The sequence below is a fragment of the Odocoileus virginianus genome, chromosome 5, assembly GCF_023699985.2.
Source record: "Odocoileus virginianus isolate 20LAN1187 ecotype Illinois chromosome 5, Ovbor_1.2, whole genome shotgun sequence".
NCBI lineage: Eukaryota > Metazoa > Chordata > Mammalia > Artiodactyla > Cervidae > Odocoileus > Odocoileus virginianus.
In genome coordinates, this window is record NC_069678.1 from 7,942,864 (window position 1) to 7,960,984 (window position 18,121).

Sequence of the window (18,121 nt, forward strand, 5' to 3'; positions counted from 1 at the left end):
GAGTTCTCGCTGCAGATGTTCCGTGGGATTTTCACCCGAGTCCCGGGGCCTGCCAGGGCGCCCCTTGCGGGGGCGGGCTTGGGGGAGGGGCGCGGCGCGCGCGCGAACCCCCCGCCCCTCCCCCCGCGGGCCTCGGTTCTAACGACCCGGTGGGTCTGGGTCGAGAGCTGAAGGGAGGGAGAAAAGGTGGGAGCCCCAGCCTTCCTCACTGGCTCCCTCCCAACCCCACACCGTCCAGCCCCATGGTCCCCGCCGCCGGCGCGCTGCTCTGGGCCCTGCTGCTGAGTCTGGGGCCCCGGGCGGCGGGGGCCGAAGGCCTGACTTCGACCGCGATGCCGCGGGACAGTTTCCGCTTCGGGGGCCCTGTGACCCGCAGCTACAGAACCACCGCCCGGACCACTTCAGGCGTTGTATCCCCGAGAATGAGGGTGACAATGGAGGATGAGGACGACGTCGTGGCCGCTGCCGACCGCCTGGCAGGCCCGGCCGCTGCGGAGCTCTTAGCCTCTACGGTGGCCACAGGCAGCAGGGCACGATTGTCGCAGGAGGAGGATGGGTCTTTGGAAGAAGGGGTTGTAATTTACGCCAGAAGGAATGACACCGAGTCGGAGACTCACGGTACGACTCGCTTTACGTCTGGGAGGCCTAGCCCAGACCTTACAGCGAATGACCAGGATTCCGACATCAAGATGAGTTCAAGCCTGCCTCACTCCACCTGGAAAGCTAATGTGGACTCACAGCCCTCTGAGAGTACCGCGAACCTGTGGTCCTCGGCAGGGTCCACCCTGAACCGGTGGCCTCCTCCCTCGCCCACGGCCATGCCAGCGCCGGAGGATCTGCGGCTGGTGCTGTTGCCCTGGGGCCCGTGGCACTGCCACTGCAAGTCGGGCACTATGAGCCGGACCCGGGCCGGGAGACTGCATGGCCTTTCGGGGCGCCTGCGAGTTGGGGCGCTGAGTCAACTCCGCACCGAGCACCGGCCTTGCACCTACCACCTATGCCCCTGCAACCGCGAGCGGGAGGAGTGTCCCCTAGATGCAGGTCTCTGTGCTGACACCAGCTGCACCACTCAGGCCACCACCAGGGCCGCCACCACCAGGGCCGCCACCACCAGGGCCGCCACCACCACCACTCCCTTGCCCCCTCTAACCAGCAGACTCAGGCCCACCCCCTTTATCCCCAGTCCCATTCCCAGCCCCCACCCAGCCTATGCTTTCTGGAAACGGGTCAGGATTGGGCTGGAGGATATTTGGAACAACCTCTCTACAATGTTCACAGAGATGGAACCAGTAAGTGTTTAGTGATGAGCCAGGATTTTTGTTAATGAATCTGAAAAGTCCTGATATACAGAAACCTGTTGCTAAACCAGCCAGCATGTCCGCATGAACTGTTAACTTGTTTGGTTATTGTTTCATAATATGCATTGGTTATTCACATTATTGTTAGCCATTGATTCCATATATCATTTCTTGAGCAACTGCTGTTTGGCTATTAGGCAACATGTACTGTTGGTCACTAGATGTTTACTGACCAAATTGTTAAGATGATAGCTATATAAAGAATTTTTTTTTTTCAACATAATTCAGATTTTTTTTTCCATTTATTTTATATAAAGAATTCTTGATGTGGAGATGATTAATGCATGTGGAAGATATTCATGGTTTTCAGTTTATTAATGCAGTTTAACAGTAACAGCCCCCAATATCTGAGGTCTTCCTCTGTGCACTTTGCCTGGATCAATCCTCACAACAACCCTATCATATTATTACTCACACCTTACAGATGGAGAAACAGGGCTTTCAAAGCTAGTAAGGAGTAGAATCACAGCAGGATTTAAACTAGGTTTGTTTGACACTAGTGCCAATGCTCTTAACCACTACTAACCCAAAGAATTGTCCTTCTGGGATTATTCCCAGAAACTTAAGAACTCTCAAGGAAGGATAGTCCTTTACTTTTACCAAAAGAGCTACCAAAGTTCCTGATTGACCTGATAAAATATTCTCAAGGTCTCAGGATAATAGGTCCTTTGGGGAAAGACAATAAAATGTATACTTGGTCATTTTGTCAGTTTCTGTCCTTGTCTTTCTCCTTCTATGTCCAAAACCATTATTCAATATAATAAAGCATAGTGTGCAATAGTGTTGAGGGGATGAGGGTTTGTGGAAAGAGGGAAATGAGGCAAGGAAGGGAAAAGAATATGGATGTGGTTATAATATTTTCCCTTCTATTTTGTTTCCTCACCCAGATAAAGAGAAATCAGAGGTAACGGCCACTTCAACCACAAGAGGAGGTGTCAGCATCTCAACCTCTCCTCCCCCTTGAATCCCAGTACCCACTGGATATATTTTTAGTACAGAAAAACAAAACTAGAAAAAAACTGTTTGGTCATGTATCTTTGTAGAGAGGTACCTGAAGGAGAGACCATAAATCTCTTGAACCTTAAAACTGAACTGTGTAGCTAACAGCATGACTTGGTCTCTTCCCCTCTCCTCCAGGATAAAAATGTTAATATTGCTTATCTTCCTCATTTCTATTTTTTTAATGTCTATTCATGTCCTCTATTTTTAAAATTTTTATTTGACTGCGCCGGGTTTAGTTGAGGCCTTGGGATCTTTAGTTGCAGCATGTGAACTCTTACTTGTGGCAAGGGGCCTCTGGTTCCTGACTAGAGATGGAACCTGGGGCCTCCGCATTGGGAGCTCGGAGTCTTAGCCACTGTACCACCAGGGAAGTCCTCATCTTCCTCATTTCTAAAGTTGTTTTTAAACAAGTACTTCTTTAAAGACTTGAAAAATCTCAGATGAATGCCCCCAAAAAAGGAACAGGAAGAACGAGTTGAGCCCTTGGAAGGTGATAGTGGTCTCCTTGCCTTCGCAACACTTCGCCTTCTCTCCTCAGAAGAGGCAAGGTCAGACCAAAACTCGACAACAGCCACTTTCTCGGAGTTGCCTTCATTAACAATGTCAACCCTCTAACCCACACATACCTGTAGTGATTACTCTGCAACTATTTTGCTTCAACTGTTTTTTATTTGAAAATGTATTTAAAAGTCCAACAATTTTTAATATAAATTATGACTCTCAAACCCATTCCCATCACTCTCAATATTGTTAAAATGATGGTAGCATACACATTAGAGAAGGTAGCTAAAGGAGAGAGAGCACCAAAGAAAAGAAGATTGTGTGTAAAGAACAGGCAGTAGAATAGGGCTCAAGATCAGGGTGACCAGAGATTCCAGGAGGTCCCCATCTTCCTGCCCTATCCTGATCACCCTTTAGATCTAGTATAACCCTCAGGCTATTGAGCTACTTGCAGAGCAATTAGCAAAACTGGAACTGAGTACATTGGGAATGCATCCCTATGACCAAGCTTAGACACTGAAAAACTGCAGGAAATAAACTGAAATTTGAAGAAATTAGAACCTCAGTTACTCTAGGTGGGGGTGAACCACATGGATGGTGGAATCAGCAGAGTGGACCTTAGTTCTTACATTCCTGACTCCCACTCCCATCAAACAGGATGCTTCCTGTTACTGAGCTAACGAGACCCCTGCCTTCTCATCTCTGAGCAGGCAGGAGCTTATCTGTTCTGCCCTTCTAAATACCCTGCAAGGAAGGGGCCAGAACAAAACACCTGAGAAAACTGAAAGTGCCTTAAAGACCCTGCTCCTACATTTTCCCACCTAAGGCAGACTCCTCAGCCAGGTGGGCAGTGAGACGCTGGTCGTCAGACAAAACTCCCTGAGTCTTATTTGTGTCTGGTTCTAGGACTAGGGCACAGAAATACAGTTTAAATGTGGGGAGGATAAGCTGGGCTGACTGCAGCTCTACTGTTTCTCTTCCTCCCTTCCACAACCCCATTTCACCCTGTTCAGGCCCCCACAATGCAGGAACCCCTACCCTGGAGAGAATAAGGACAGAGCACTGCAGCACATGTCCATACAGAGACGTGAACCCATGCAAGCACAAGCAACACACTGAGGAGAGTTTGGGGATTAGGTGCAGCCCTGTCGAACCTATTTTACAAGAGACCCTCACTGATCCATGGTTCAGGCTTAGGATGAACAAGTGGAAGTCAGGTAAGAGGAAAATATCTTGACTCTCAAGCTGTGGTTCTCAGCAGGGAGGTTGCCCTCTAGGAGACATTTAGCCACATCTGGGGACATTTTTGGTTGTCACAACTAGGGCAGGCAGGGATGCTGCTAAATGTCCTACAATGCTCAAGGCAGTCCCTCCCTACCAAGAATTATCCAGTCCAAGATGTCACAGTGCCTAGTTTTGAAAAAACTTGCTCTAGAGGTCTTCTAACTCCCATGCTGTGAGGATCTTAAGCTCATTTTAGGATGACTATTTTCAACCTACTTATCTCACCACCCCTCCCATCCTCAGCGATCAATAAGTCTACCCTGAGACATAAACTCCTAGTTTTGCAGCCTTCTGGGTTCTTCTCCAAGATCCCTCTTCTTCCTCTCACTTAGGCCAGCAGGGAGGTTGGCAGAAGGCAGATCCCCAAGACTAAAAAGGAATGTCTCCAGGTTAAGACCCACCCCTTAACTCTTATCCAGTGGGAAATAATAAGGCTCATGACAAGGTTGGGGTTAAGGACAGAGGTAGTAGCAAGATGGGGAAACTAAGAGATCTCAACTTAAATTAAAATTTTAATCAAAAAAAAAAAGAGGAAAAGATCTGAGGGAGTCAGCGATGCTATAGAAATAGAGCTAGAGACCTTCTGAGAGAAAGAACCTGGTACTGGCAGAGATAGTGAGGGACTGTGAGCTTAAAGTCCACGATCTAAAAAGAAGGAGTAGACTAGCCAGTTGTCACCCCCTAAGACCCGACCTGACATCCACTTCAGTTCACTCCAGGAGGAAAGACAAATGCAGGGAGGTAGGGAGCTTCTCAGCAAAGCTGGTTTCAGCTTAGGTCATCTCACCTACCCACCACATGTAAGGAATTCCAGGTTAGGAGTTTAAAAACATACGGCACCTAGACCATCATTCAGGAGACAGGAACTCATTCCAAGTTCCCAGAAATCTCCTATCTCAGATCTGAGAGCGTCCAAGGCTTCAGCTGAGCTCCTCTGGCCAATTAGTCATCACTTGGTCAGTCCTGCTGCCTTGACCCCATCTCCAGGAGGGGCCACAACCAGAGGGAGGAAAGGGAGTCCAGCCCCCAAGCCTTCTGAGGCACTATGAGACAGACAGGGAAAAGAGGGGCCCTGGGTCACTGATTCTGGGAGGAGAACTGGTAGGGGCAGCATCTCTTCTGGGCTGGACAGAGTGGAGGCTGGACACATAGCAGATCCTGATTAAAGAGAAAAAAAGAAGATTAGCCTCGAAGATAACCTTTGGGAGAGTGCACCACCTGGTTCACACTCTTAATGGTTTCCACAGCGTGCTCTTTTTTTCTATTTCTTTCCCTCTGCCTTTCTGGATCCTAATTCTTTCTTCTTCCCTTCATTTCCCATTCCTGCAAAGGATTGTGGTTCCAAGGCAGGGGGCGAGAGGCGCTGGATCAGTTGCTCTAATCACTCACCATTCCTGTCGGGAGCTATAAGCCCCTAGAATTGCTCCATGGCCTGTCTCGGTTTCCCTTGGATCTCATCTGCTCCTGAACTGCGCCTGTCTGTGAAAAAGCACACGTGAGACCCTCCAAAACCTTAATATAGCACAGCAGGAGTTCTCCCCTGTGCTCTCCAGGGAAGAGGTTGACCCCATCTCCTTGACAAGAAAATAAATATGAAAAGGTCAAAACTAACCTCCATTCCTCCAAGGGAAGTTTCAATGCCTCCCTTCACATCGACCTTTATGAGGATGCGATAAAGTAGGCCTTTTACAAGTAAGATTCTCTCACAAAGGACTCTCTCATATTTATCTCAATTTCATAATTGGTGAAAAGATTCCTTCAATATCTCCAAGCCCACCCCCTCTTTTTTTTGGGGAGGAGGGGCACGGCATGGCATGTGGGATCTTAGTTCCCTGATAGCAAGGATTAAACCCATGCTCCCTGTATTGCAAGTGTGGAGTCTTAACCAATGGACCACCAGGGAAGTCCTCTGTTATTCTGAGAGCAGAAACGCATATTAAACAGTATTTAGGACAGAGGTGCTCAGCCCTTTCCCTGACCCAACACTCCCAACCTCAATATGACTTACTATGGCGCTGAGACAGTCGTTCTTTTTTTTTTTTTTGAGACAGTTCTTAATTAATAGAAAGAAGGAAGGGTTATGATTTTGGGAAAAAGCCCTCTAAATAACTATTATGACATATATCCTCCATCCCAATGAAGAACAATTTGCTAATTGTAAAGATGAGGGCGACTATACCAGAGACCTGAAATGCCAGATCTCAGATTTATGCAGCCTGCGAACAGGACTAGAATCCTAGCCTCGTGCTTCCCTTCGAGTATTCTGTTATGCCTCCAGGTTCAACTTTCAAAACGGGGCACAGTTCCAGGCCACAATCCCATCTCAACCTCTCCCCATTCCTTCGTTACCATGGCAAGTCCATCTCCGGCCCCCATCTCCCCAGAGCCAATGTGAGTCAGGTGGACAAAATTCATTGGTTCCCCAATCATGGTCCGGTCAATCCGTCTCCTCTTCTTCTTCTGCTTGGAGAAGATAGGGAGTTACATCACAGTGGAGGAAGGTAAGAGTCTTAAAAACCACTAAGGGAAGAGCTAAGGGCCTGGGGGCAAAGGGGATATGGCACTATAATAGGGAAACCATTAGGGTATGAAAGGCGGGGCTAGAACAACACAGATGTAGAGGACACAGGCAGGGTGGTAAGAGCAGTGGCCTGCACAGTAGACAGAGAAAGGGCATGTCAAAGTCACCTCTGGCTGATGAGGAAACAATGGGGCAAACTGACAGGTATTAAGCTCCACCTACAACCTCCTGTCCAACTCAAAATGGACAGGAAAAGGAAGTGACAGCTGGGACTGTTCACCCCTTCCATCATTCAGCCCCTTTATTCCATGCCCACACAAGCCTGGCCTTAGAAGCTATTCTGACAGAGAGGGAGGCAAGAAGTGGGCTTTTCAGACGGTAGATTCCATACAAAGTGTCTTCGTCACAGTCTATGGTAACTGATTTCTGTGTGTGTTGGGGTGGGGTTGGGGAGACTCACCGGCTGGGGTTTCTCTACCACGCAGCAGCCCAGTTTGTGCCAAAATTCACTCATGTTCCCTGATGGTTCCAGTTTCACACCTCTGCCTGAGGCCCCAGAGGGCTCTGTTCTTGTGCCTTGACTGCCCTCCCCTCACGCCCCTCAGGTGTAACAGTGCCCTGAGTTTCAGCTGGACAGGTCTAGACAAAGTGGAGTCCTTGGAGCCCTGAGATGAGCGGTGAAGGTCAACGTCTCAGATCCTGAGAGACTAGCAAGGTCAGAGAGTGGGGTGGGCAGGCAGGTGCAAGGTTATGTCTTCCACAGACTTGGAACCCTGGAAGAACAGAGTAAAGAGAGAAGAAAAGTTAAGGAGAAGTCCCCCATCCCCCACTCCATGAGAAGCCTCCTATGAACCTGTATCTTCTTGCTCCTGTTTAAGGCCACAGTCCTGTAACCAGTGTTAACCTCTGTAAACATAACCTTAAAGTATGACGCTCAGAGAAAGGCAAAGAACCAACAGGGCAGCAAGGGGTTAAGCAGCCGCAGCTGCTGGGAGAGGAAGAGGGCTAGAAGCTAAGGTGACAGGATGGGAGGGGACCAAAAGATGCTGGCAGAAATGAACAAAGTTGGGGTGCTCAAGCTCCACCTCCCTTCTCCCTGGGTTTAGGGCAGAAGGGGAGGGGCATTTAAGTGACTTTAAAGAGGAAATGGTGGTTTTTTGTTCTCACAAACAAGGCCTCCACCCCTGACCCTCCCTTTTTCTTTACCTTACCCTGAACACCTTGATTTTCTTTACCAAGAGAAGCCCTGATTACCTAGGTCCTGGGTGACTAACTGCAGCAGGCTGGAACCTAAGAAAGATTTTCTTCAGTGAGGAATTCTTCCCTCTCTGTTCCCTGCCCTGGTTCCTCCTCATTTCCCTCAAGTGAGCTCCAACCCCTCCCAAAAGCCATTTAATAGTTCCTTCATTACTTGACCTTGAGATCCCTCCTGCGGACTGCCTACACTGTTTTACTGTGTTCTGTATCAACGCACTCCTGTGTGTGCACCTGTATGTGCACATAGGCGGCAGGGCCCTTTCTCCGTGTGTCTTGTGGCGATCATCTGTGCAAAGGTCGTAGGGACACACGCCAGGTATCTTCTGTCCCATGAGGAATCTCCTTCCAGGCTCCCCACCCTCCTCACATGTTGTGTCGTGCCACTCCGCCCATGGGGCCTGGGCCGGCCTGCCTCCTCCCCTCATGCTCTGACCTGTTCTCTTTCTTCCCTCCTTAGCACTTCCACCCCCAGTCTTCATCAGCCAACCAGGTATGAGGAACTTTCCAGTAGCATTAGTGTCCAAGGACACTACTTCACTACTAGGACACACATGGGTTTCCTCTGTCTTCAGTGCATTCTCCTAGTCGGATAATACAAGCAACCTCAAAGATTCCAGACAGGGCAATTTCACGGACACCATACTTGAGCCTGGATAGGAATCTCCCCTCCCTCCAGGACTGGAACCCCGATGCTCTGGCACCCTAGACTGACCTAAGAGCTGAGAGGGATTTTTTTTCTCAGCTTTGAGATGAGCTCACACAAACACTGAGGTACAGTTTCTGGGGGATGGAAGGACCCAGGAGTCCAGGCTTCCTCTAACTTCCCTTTCCACCACTGGAGGGACAAGTAATGAGACGGGGAGGAAGTCAGAATGCAGCTGTCCAGAGGGGGGCTGTGGTCAGTGGGAAAGTCAGTCAGTCACAGGGTTTGTTGTGTTGGTGGTGGTGTTGCTTGGGAAGGATTGGGGGGTGGGAGGGGATGAAGAAAACAATGAAGAATCAGAGGAAACCCCCAACACTACCAGACACGCTGTACTAAGACTGGACTCTCCTCCAAAACCCCCCCTTGCTCAAAGCTGAGTGGACAGAAGCGGATGGTGGGAGGGAACGGGGGAGAGGAGGGGGAGGAGGAGAGAGGGAAGGGGGCAGTGGAGGGAACAAGGACGTTTCTGTTCCTTTTCCAGGGACCTGGCCAGGGCTGGGTGGAGGGAAAGTGTGTGTGTGGGACTTGGCATGAAATGACCAATGATGATGAGAAGTGACCAGGAAATTCCATTCCCTAGGACACAGGACATAAGGGTCTCTGAAGCTCGGCGGCGGGGTCAGCGTGAGGAGAAGACTGGGCAGGGTCAATGCGGTGGCGGCGAGGGGGAGGGGAGCAAGGTCAGAAAAGGAAGTAAGAGTGATTGGCTGCCACTCTCCTTTAAAATATCTAAATCTCTAAAGCAGTGAGTTGTGGACAAACGAAGCCCTGACCTGGTCAGTCCAGGAGGAAGAGGCACCAGAACCCACTACCCACTATTTCAACCCCACAAATGAAGGGGAAGGGGCTGGGTAAACAGCAGGAGAGGTCAGGATCAGATCAGATAAGGCCATATCCTGACAGTCAAGCAGTGCCTTGACCTGGCTTGAGTCCCAAATAGGAAGGGTGAAATACAGAGGTGGAGAAGACACCCAAATCACACCGGAGCTTAAGAACATTAAAACTGCCAGGGAGTGAGCAGGAGAACGGATGGGAGAGAGGTTCAGGGAGAAAGGATTTACAGAGGTAGTTCCCTAGTACTGTTCGAGCCCCAAACCGGTTTTCCCGGTCCCGCTGCCTCCAGCCCCAAGGCCTCCAACCCGCTGCCTGACAAGCCTTCACAAGAAGCAGCTGGGGAAAGAGAGAAAGAAAGAGAATGGAGAGAATGGAGCGGGCAATTCTGGCCATGAGCCCGGGGCTGCAGCTGGCCCTTCTGAAGACCTCCAGGGAGGAGGGCTGCTGAGGGGCTCTAGAGAAGTAGCGGGGACTCCACTTTTCAGTCAAGTGACAGGCATTTGCCCCAGCACCAACCGGGCCCTTCCCCCGGGAAGGTCTTGTGGAGGCTTAAGAGCAAACAGATCTAGACCCTCAACTCCCCCTCCCCAATATATTCAGTCCCATAGACTCCATTTCTGCCCCCAAACCCGCAACTCTACCCAGAAATTCTCTGCTTCTCCTAAGGCTGAACTAGGATTGGGACCTCTCTGTGAATTTTTCCGACTTTGTCACTGTCTTCCGTAACTGCCTGTCTCAGATTCAGACCTTCCTGGACCAGCTGTGCTTCACTTTGTTGGCACATCCCAGCACCGTGGTTGGTGAGTCTCCAAAGAGACCTTCTTTCCACCGCCCTTCTCCCCCCAACACTCTTCTCTTCTGCTCTTTCACTGGCCTCACCTGCGCACCGCCGGAGCGTGGACAGGGACGGTTACTCACCCAGCGCACCCGCGTTTGCCACCGACCCAGCATCTCGACAGCCGCGGACTCCCTGCTCCCCCACCCCCAGCATCCGGTGCGTCTCAGCCAGGCTGGGCTGGCGGGGCGCACCGGCGGAGTGGCCGACCCCAAGGTCTCACCTGCTCTGCTCCGGCATCGAGGCGTCCGGCGGCAGCTGATGGGGGGGCTCCCGCTCGGGGCACGCCAGTGTGGGTTCCCAGGCTAGCTCCTCGGCGCGATGGGGGAGCCGAGGGCGGACCGGCAGAGGTGGGGCTGGCCGAGGGCGGAAACGGCCGCGACGCGATTACGAAACCCGTCCGGCTGAGAGCCGGGCGCAGAGCCCTGCTCCGGACAGAGGAGGCGCTGCGCTGTGCAAGGACGTGGGAGGGGCCTCGGAAGCCCCCGAGGGCCGCCGCCCTGCCGGGCGAACCCGGGAAGGTGGGCCCTCGAGGAGGGCCTGGCACCCACCCTGGACCGTCCGGAACCGCGCGTCACCTTTGCGCGCCGGCGGTTGCGGGGCAAAAAGGAAGCGGAGCCCGGGAATCCTCCGGCCCCAACCGAGTTCAGAGATCCGCAGAAGCACACCCCCGTCCCGATCTTCCTGTACCCTTACCCAAATGGAAGGGGGCTAGCTTATTTACCCATTGTGAGAGTGGGGAGGCAATCGGGAGGGAGGGCTGGAGAATTTTTTCTGATTCTCGAGAACACTTCGAGTAACTCGAAATCCTTAAATCGGGGAATAAAGGGACACTCCTCTATCGTTATCTAGAGTCAAGATTTTTTAATCCATAAACCTAAAATTAGAGGACAATTAAGTGCTCATTCATTACTCCCTCAGTCAGCACGGGGGTGCTGGAACCGTGGTGCAGACCAATAAACCCACGGAGATGCTTTAATCCTGTCTCCCTCCCTCAAGTGTTCTGGAACCTATCATTTGAATTAGCCGAGTCAGACCGGGAGGGGGCGGGGAGTCCTTCCGCCCTTCTTAGGAGGGGCTGCATTGCAGGGGGAGACCGAGCAGGCTGGCTCTGTCACAGAGCAGGGAGGGAGTGAAGACAAAGCCGTCAAAGCCCCAGTAGCTTTCTTTTTCTCCAGCCCAGAGCACACACCGGAGCCCTGAGGTACTCCCTCCATCTTTGGAACACGCTAGTAATTCATTGATAACAGGTAAACGAGACTGAGGGAGGAGGGCAACGGGCTGAAAAGATAAGAGAGGTGCTGCTAGTTAGGTTGAAGACCCCCTAATGAGGGTGGGGTGGGGGAACAGTTCTTTAGGAGCGAAGGCGGCGCTGGGAACAATAGGTAGGTAGTTGTTCACCGTTTTACATCTTTCCTAAGATCTCCATCCATGCCTTATAATCCTTTACACAGACATTAATTTCTAACAATTTACATGTAGCTATTTTTCAGCGTTTATCTCTCTGTTTCAGTTGTTAATCTGCCTATAATTTGTCCTGAAGATAATAAAATTATTGTCTTCAGTTATCTGTATCTTTCTTTTCAAGCTGTCATTTTCTTTTTAATGACTCTCTAGTCCTCCTGTACCACTCTGGCCTCTACTTCTCTGTATTTTCATTTTTTTTCTGTCATGTTCCATTGATGTGTCTACCCTCACCCCAAACTTATTTGTCTCCATAGGAAGGAGTTTGGGGGGAGAGATGTGATAATACTGAGATTAATCCTGACTTTTCTTTTAAATCTCCTTGTCCCATTCCCAAACCTTTGCTCCGAAGAGTCAGCTTGAGGTAGGAGGGTAGGGACCTCTGTGTCGGACAACTGCCTGATTTCCTACTGCAATCAGTGCAGTCCACGGGAGCTAGGAATGGGGGCAGATTTTGGAAAGGGAATGTTTCATTGTAGCTCAGTAGAGTAGGTGGGGGAAGGACGTGGCTAGTAGGAAAATCCAAGCCCAGAATGAGACACCTACAATGATGCCAGGGAGGTTCCGTTCCCCTCCACCACCATCCCTTGTCCCCTCTATGGTGGCAGCATGACACAGCAAGGCCCTGATGGGTAGGCCCTGGATTCCCAGAGGGTCTGGACAAAGGGTATTTGGGCGTGTCCGTGTGGCTCAGAGAGAGCCACTTTATGCTGTGTATTTGCTAATCATGTATCTCTAAGAATAGACAGTGATATTTAGAAATTATTGTTGCCTAAAACAAGTGAATAATTTAAAATGAAGGATAGTGGGAAGCATTTATTGAGCATGTATTGTACAAGGCACTATCCAAGCCCTTTGAAATAAATAAATGAGAGAGATAAAGATAGATGAGGCATGGATAGAGAATATTTGGGGAAGAGAAAGCTAGCTGAAAAGGAAACTTGTGCAAAATTCGGGTACTTGGGGATTAAATCTATACTATATTAAATTTGAAATTTCATTGCTAATGCAGATTTTAGCTTCATTTTCGGTACAGCCAATATTCTTGACTTGATTTTAAGTGCCGATATGCTTGATTGAGTGCCTTTCTGAAATGCATTTGGTACCACATAACTGTCTCTGAGTCAATGAATGGCATGGCTAGGGATTTGGGGCCTTTTAAGTTAGTATTTTGTAAAAATTTCCTTTTGTTTTTTTAATTTCAAGAAAAGCTCTGCCAGACACTCAGAATTGGTTGGGCAGTTTTTATACATACAATGGTTGAAGAAAAGGAGTCAGTTTGTCAAAGAGCTTTTTCCCTTTCTCAGATCCTATCTTCCTCTCATCTACCTTTTGCATTTTCACCATTCAAATTCTAATCATGGGAATAATCAACACCAAACCCACTGAATGTCTGTTCCTCAGGAAGTAAGAATTCTTGCCAGTTCTTTCTGAGAATACTGGTATAGGATTATATCAAGCTGCAGGCAACTATCTATGTATAATACATCAAAAGAGGGTCAGACTGGAAATTATGAGACCCTATCCAAACTGGATAATTTCTAATGTGTTTTCTAGTTTTAAAATCCTAAGCTTCCCTCTCCTCCTCCATGATTCTATTCTTTAAAGAGCCTATTTAAAATAGAATTTCTAAAAAAAAGGGGAGGGGGGCAGGGAGACTTCCCTGGCGGTCCAGTGGTTGAGACACCACGCTTCCAGTGCAGGGGGTGAGAGTTTGATCCTGGTGGGGGAACTCAGATCCCATATGCTACATGTTACAGCCAATAAATAAATAAGTAAGTAAAATAGGATTTCTTAAAAAAAAAAAAAAAGCCTATGATGTGCTAAGCATTATATTAAGCTTACTCTGGAGGAAATATAAAAGAGACCAGTTAGATAGGCAAACTAGTATTATTAATTAAAATCCCTGTGGGAAGGTTTTCTTAGTCTCTACAGTCCCAGACTAAGCCAGGGTTAGTTGGTTGATAGGAACATTTTTTTTTTTTTAATAGCTTTCTGTGCACATCTCTACAAATTACTGTGGAGATGATCAGAGCTGAATATCATAGGATGATGACCTCACCTTTCCAACATGCTCCCCCACCCTTTTCAAGTCCCCAAATTACTCTCCTTCTAAGCAGCTTCTCTGCTGAGTAATGCTCAGTTCTCAGGGTTTATTTTGGAGCCTGAATCTAAGAAGACAAAGAGCAACTCAGAATTCGCTTTTAACATTGAAAATACCCTAGTCTACCCACTTAACATTCCTAAAACCCCTATATTCGCATATAACTGTACACTAGATTAAAGCCTACTTTTTCTGCCACATTTATGGGGGCATTTTGGAACTTATTTAAGGTCACTATTTAGTAGTCTCAAAGCCTGGTGAAAGCCAATGGAGTGTGCTGGAGGAGAGCCTTGTGAGATGGGGATTCTATTTTTGGAGGCAGTGGAATGTTCTTTCTGCTCCTCTGGGAACATTTCAACTAATGCTTCTTGCCCCTTCCCTTGGTTAGTAAGCAATAGGGAGGTCGCAAGGAGGTGTAATAGTCTAACTTCAGGGTGTGCATGGGGCACACAGGAAAGATAAAAGGAGTACTCATTAAAACATGGAAAAGTATCTAATCTATTAAAGGATCTTCTTCCAATCTAAACTTTCCTGAAATTTCCAATCCATTTGCTGTTATCATCAGGTGTATTCCAGCACTATCAGAGAAAAGAGATCCTGTTATAGCATAGGAAAAGTAAGAACCCAGGTTTTGTTTTGAAGGAGAGGTAGACTAGAGAGAAATAGATAGGCTGTAAGAGTTATCTGTGGGCTTATAAATGGGAGTGGGAAAGTATTCATTGTAATACATCCAGCAGCTTTGGATGTTTTTTGTGTGTGTGCAAAGCCCAGCACTTGTGAAGAAGGTGTAAAGTAGACTAGTTTTTACTTGGGGAAACTCTCAGTCCCTTGAAGGAGGTAAGATTATCCTTATATAAGACACATAACGGTGATCTGTAACCCCAAACTGATGCAGTCAGGTAAAACTCTACAGGCATTGTAGGAGATATTGCAATAGGCTAGATGGAGTTAAGTTTAAGGATGTCCTCCTAGAAGAAGTGAGTTTACAGTAGGGTTTAGAAAGCAGGGAGGAAAATAGGAAAATCATGGACACAGAAACCCTTTTCAGAGGTACCATGACCTATTAAGCAGGAAGAAATCAAGGATATGAAATATAGTAAGAAGTCAATGGAGATTCCTCTAGGGACTTGAATGGAGCCTTGAAACTTGGATAGTATTTTAAGATGGAGAGTGTAGAGTTAAGAGACAGGAATAAAAGTATAGCTGTGGCATAAAATGTACTAGGAAGAATGGGGCCAGATTCTGGAAGGCCTTGAAAACCAGACCCAAGCAGTAGGCAGTAAATAAGTTATTCTAAGATGGGGCAGTTAGGAAATGGCAGGAAAAGGTAACAGAGGCAGATTCCTGAAAACTTGTCCTGGTTGGATTATGTACAGAGGCAAATGGGGAAAGGCCATGGGCCACAAAGAGGTGGCTGTAGCATGAATACTGATAATTGGTTTCTTTCCAGGAAGTTATGAGGGACCCTGTGAGTAGCCAGTACAGCTCCTTTCTTTTCTGGAGGATGCCCATTCCAGAATTGGATCTGTCGGAGCTGGAAGGCCTGGGTCTGTCAGATACATCCACCTACAAGATCCAGGACAGCAGCGCTGGCAAAATGACGGGACAAGCAACTGGAGCAGAACAGGAGAAAAACCCAGAAGACGATGCCCTCCTTGAGTACAGCACCTTCAACTTTTGGAGAGCTCCCATTGCCAGCATCCACTCCTTCGAATTGGACTTGCTTTAAGCCCAAGACCTCTCTCTTCCACCACTTTGCCCTCATTGCCTGACCTTAAGACCCCCTTCCTTCCACCCTTTTCCCCTATCAATCTTACTGTCTCCCCCTTACTGTGTTGAGGTGGTGCTGATGAATCTGCCCGAGTTTGTTTTATGTATGTATTTATTTATTTATCTTACCAATTTTTCCTCAAAAGTCCTCAAGTCACAAAGTAAAGGGTTCAAGCAATGGAGTATTGGGTCACAGGGATTCCTCCTTTCCTTCCCCAGACATTAAATCCAGAAAAAAGACTGGTGAGGGCACCACTGAGTTGTATAGCAGTGTAAAATGGAGGACTGATTTTTAAGTTCATTTTATTCAGCTTTCAGAGAGTGCTCAAACCTTCCTAATTTCTTGTCCCAAGCCAGGAAACAAGTATTTCTTCAATACTTACAGGTTTCTTACAAAACCCTGTAAAATTTGAGATTATCTGCTATAAAACTGTAGGGTTTCTAAAAGGTTAAGGTAATCCTGCTGCTTCTTGTGATACACTTTTTTCTCAGAGAAATTAGGGGCAGTTAAAGGTATGAAACAAGAGGAAGTAACACAGTGTGGGAGATGATAATAAGAAAAAAGCCCTGAATCATTTCAGAAACAGTTACACTCTCTCAAAAGTTGTTCCTCCTTTAAGCCTACTCAATTTACAGTTTTGCTCCTGTGGGCTGAAAACATTAGCTGAGGAAAATCAGATTTCAAATCTTAAAATGCAATCCTGCTGTTATGATAATTTTAAGATTTTATTCAGTCTCTAAAAGGCATAGGCGTGGGCCTTAGTATTTTAGTTTTGCCCTCCTGCATTTAGTGTAGGATACTGATCAAATGGGCCTTGGGCACAGTTCTTCAGCTACCTTGACACTATGAAACGAACAATCAACTCTGACCCTACCCACTCCTCCCCAAATTATTGCTGCTGATTTGTGCTGCCATTTAATCACTTCTTTAATAAAGATATTCAATCCCAGGACTGGATTCTAGTTTTCTCTCTTCACAGGAAGCAGCATAGATCTAAAAAATTAGCTTTGCTTCCATGTTCAGCTTATATGTTTTATCTGATGTGCAACTTTGGGGAAGAAGGATTTAAGTAGCCTTTATACATTATAATGATGAACTTCAGGTTGTACAGATAAGTAACAAGAAAAAGGGTGAAAACAACTTAAAAAAAAAAATTATTTTGGAGAAAGCTGTAACCAACCACTCTTGGGCTTGCCCCCCGACTACCAGTGTATTAGGCAGTAATTCCAGATGCTGCAGAAGGAACCTGTGGCATTAAATCTGCACTTCATTATCTCAGCCTGGGTCCCTAGGAAAACAAATGACTTTAACCCAAATATGTTATATGCTTATACTTACAAGTCACTTCATTAAAAAAAGCTATTTGGGCTAATTTATAAGTAGATTATGAGTACCTACTGTATGAGACAACGAGTCAGACAACAGAAGAGGTTGTAAACAAGGCTGATTTTGACCCTCAAAGCTGTAAATACCAACTTGGGCAGTATGCCAAATAAGTCCTTTGAAGAACATGAACAGATCTACGGAAGTTGAGGAAAGGGATGGATTGGGAGTTTGGGATTAGCAGATGACAAATTATTACATACAGAATGGATAAACTAAGTCCTACTGTATAGCGCAGGGAACGATATTCAATACGTTGTGGTAATTCATAATAGAAAAGAATATAAGCATATATATATATATATATATATATATATATATATATAGTTACAACAGAATCGCTTTGCTGTACAGCAGATAGTAACACACTATCACCTAAACTTCAATATTTTTTTTAAAAAAGCACGTAAATCTTCCCCATAGGCTTTGGAAAGCGTTGATGGTCCCCACCATCAACGACAAAAGCCAAAATCGAATAGAGTGGAGCAGTGATGTCTCCTTTTCTATTTATTTTCGAAAGTCTTCTTTCCCGACTTCGCGCTGTCCTTTAGTTCCTGGCGAATGGTAGGTGGAGATGGGAATCAACTGGTAAGCAAGGTGCCTAAATGAATTTGCAAACTCCTGCTCCATCATCTTCCAAGCCCCCACCAAGAAATAACTGCTGACAGCTTGGCTCTAGGATCCTTACATTCAGGCTGTAGCGGAAAACATGTCCGTCCGGCACAAGAGCTCAAATCACGCGCAAACCCTGCAAAGTCCCAGACATCTTCACCCGAGGGTGGGACCGCGAAACATAGTTTTCTAAAAACAACCAAAAGACAGCGGGACAGATGGGCAGAATCCGATTTCACCAAGTTCTTGGCGCCAAAACAAACCATCGGGTCCGTCCCCTGCCGGACCTATACGACACGTAATCGACAATCCTCCGCCTCGCTAAATAGTCCTGTCTAAAACGTCGCGAATACACACTATTTTACCTCAAAACGCCTTCCGAGGATAGACAGTGAACCTCTAGGGCGCACCATAGTCCTGTTCGAATACAAATACGGATTTTCCGATCATTTTCTCTTCATAGATTCCTCCGCCAAAAATTATATTCGCCGA

General features: G+C 47.4%; 3 protein-coding genes across 8 annotated transcripts; 2 read left to right on the plus strand and 1 right to left on the minus strand.

The window, feature by feature from the left end:
• The first annotated feature begins 126 nt into the window (after positions 1-126).
• Positions 127-2,516, plus strand: C5H1orf56 (chromosome 5 C1orf56 homolog). Of its 2 annotated transcripts, none has more exons than XM_020912389.2 (2): positions 127-1,289; positions 2,246-2,516. In XM_020912389.2, exons 1-2 carry the CDS (start codon positions 243-245, stop codon positions 2,264-2,266), a joined length of 1,068 nt encoding a protein of 355 aa, XP_020768048.2. In that variant the 5' UTR covers positions 127-242; the 3' UTR covers positions 2,267-2,516. The 2 variants fall into 2 exon arrangements, with proteins under 2 accessions (XP_020768048.2, XP_020768058.2); XM_020912399.2 differs by having other exon boundaries at positions 127-1,041.
• Positions 2,517-3,009: 493 nt separating this feature from the next.
• Positions 3,010-18,084, minus strand: CDC42SE1 (CDC42 small effector 1). 4 transcript variants are annotated; one of them, XM_020912437.2, is made up of 5 exons: positions 17,995-18,084; positions 7,127-7,439; positions 6,495-6,605; positions 5,535-5,624; positions 3,010-5,303 (listed from the first exon to the last, which is right to left on the minus strand). In XM_020912437.2, the coding sequence occupies exons 2-4, from the start codon at positions 7,178-7,180 to the stop codon at positions 5,550-5,552; spliced, it is 240 nt and encodes a 79-aa protein (XP_020768096.1). In that variant the 5' UTR covers positions 7,181-7,439; positions 17,995-18,084; the 3' UTR covers positions 3,010-5,303; positions 5,535-5,549. The 4 variants fall into 4 exon arrangements, with proteins under 4 accessions (XP_020768096.1, XP_020768088.1, XP_020768105.1 ...); XM_020912429.2 differs by lacking the exon at positions 17,995-18,084 and adding an exon at positions 10,519-10,641; XM_020912446.2 differs by lacking the exon at positions 17,995-18,084 and adding an exon at positions 10,379-10,467.
• Positions 6,921-16,583, plus strand: MLLT11 (MLLT11 transcription factor 7 cofactor). 2 transcript variants are annotated; one of them, XM_020912414.2, is made up of 4 exons: positions 6,921-7,081; positions 10,127-10,260; positions 11,474-11,545; positions 15,314-16,583. In XM_020912414.2, the coding sequence occupies exon 4, from the start codon at positions 15,320-15,322 to the stop codon at positions 15,590-15,592; it is 273 nt and encodes a 90-aa protein (XP_020768073.1). In that variant the 5' UTR covers positions 6,921-7,081; positions 10,127-10,260; positions 11,474-11,545; positions 15,314-15,319; the 3' UTR covers positions 15,593-16,583. The 2 variants fall into 2 exon arrangements, with proteins under 2 accessions (XP_020768073.1, XP_070323411.1); XM_070467310.1 differs by lacking the exons at positions 6,921-7,081; positions 10,127-10,260 and having other exon boundaries at positions 11,331-11,545; positions 15,318-16,583.
• Positions 18,085-18,121: the final 37 nt, after the last annotated feature.

Excerpts from the sequence above, each read along its gene's own strand:
- C5H1orf56 (XM_020912389.2), top strand. The coding sequence starts at position 243 with ATGGTCCCCGCCGCCGGCGCGCTGCTCTGGGCCCTGCTGCTGAGTCTG. Across the intron at positions 1,290-2,245 it reads TGTTCACAGAGATGGAACCA|ATAAAGAGAAATCAGAGGTA; the intron begins GTAAGTGTTTAG and ends TTCCTCACCCAG.
- CDC42SE1 (XM_020912437.2), bottom strand. The coding sequence starts at position 7,180 with ATGAGTGAATTTTGGCACAAACTGGGCTGCTGCGTGGTAGAGAAACCC. Across the intron at positions 6,606-7,126 it reads TGGTAGAGAAACCCCAGCCG|AAGAAGAAGAGGAGACGGAT; the intron begins GTGAGTCTCCCC and ends TTCTCCAAGCAG. Across the intron at positions 5,625-6,494 it reads CCGGAGATGGACTTGCCATG|ACAGGCGCAGTTCAGGAGCA; the intron begins GTAACGAAGGAA and ends GCTTTTTCACAG.
- MLLT11 (XM_020912414.2), top strand. The coding sequence starts at position 15,320 with ATGAGGGACCCTGTGAGTAGCCAGTACAGCTCCTTTCTTTTCTGGAGG.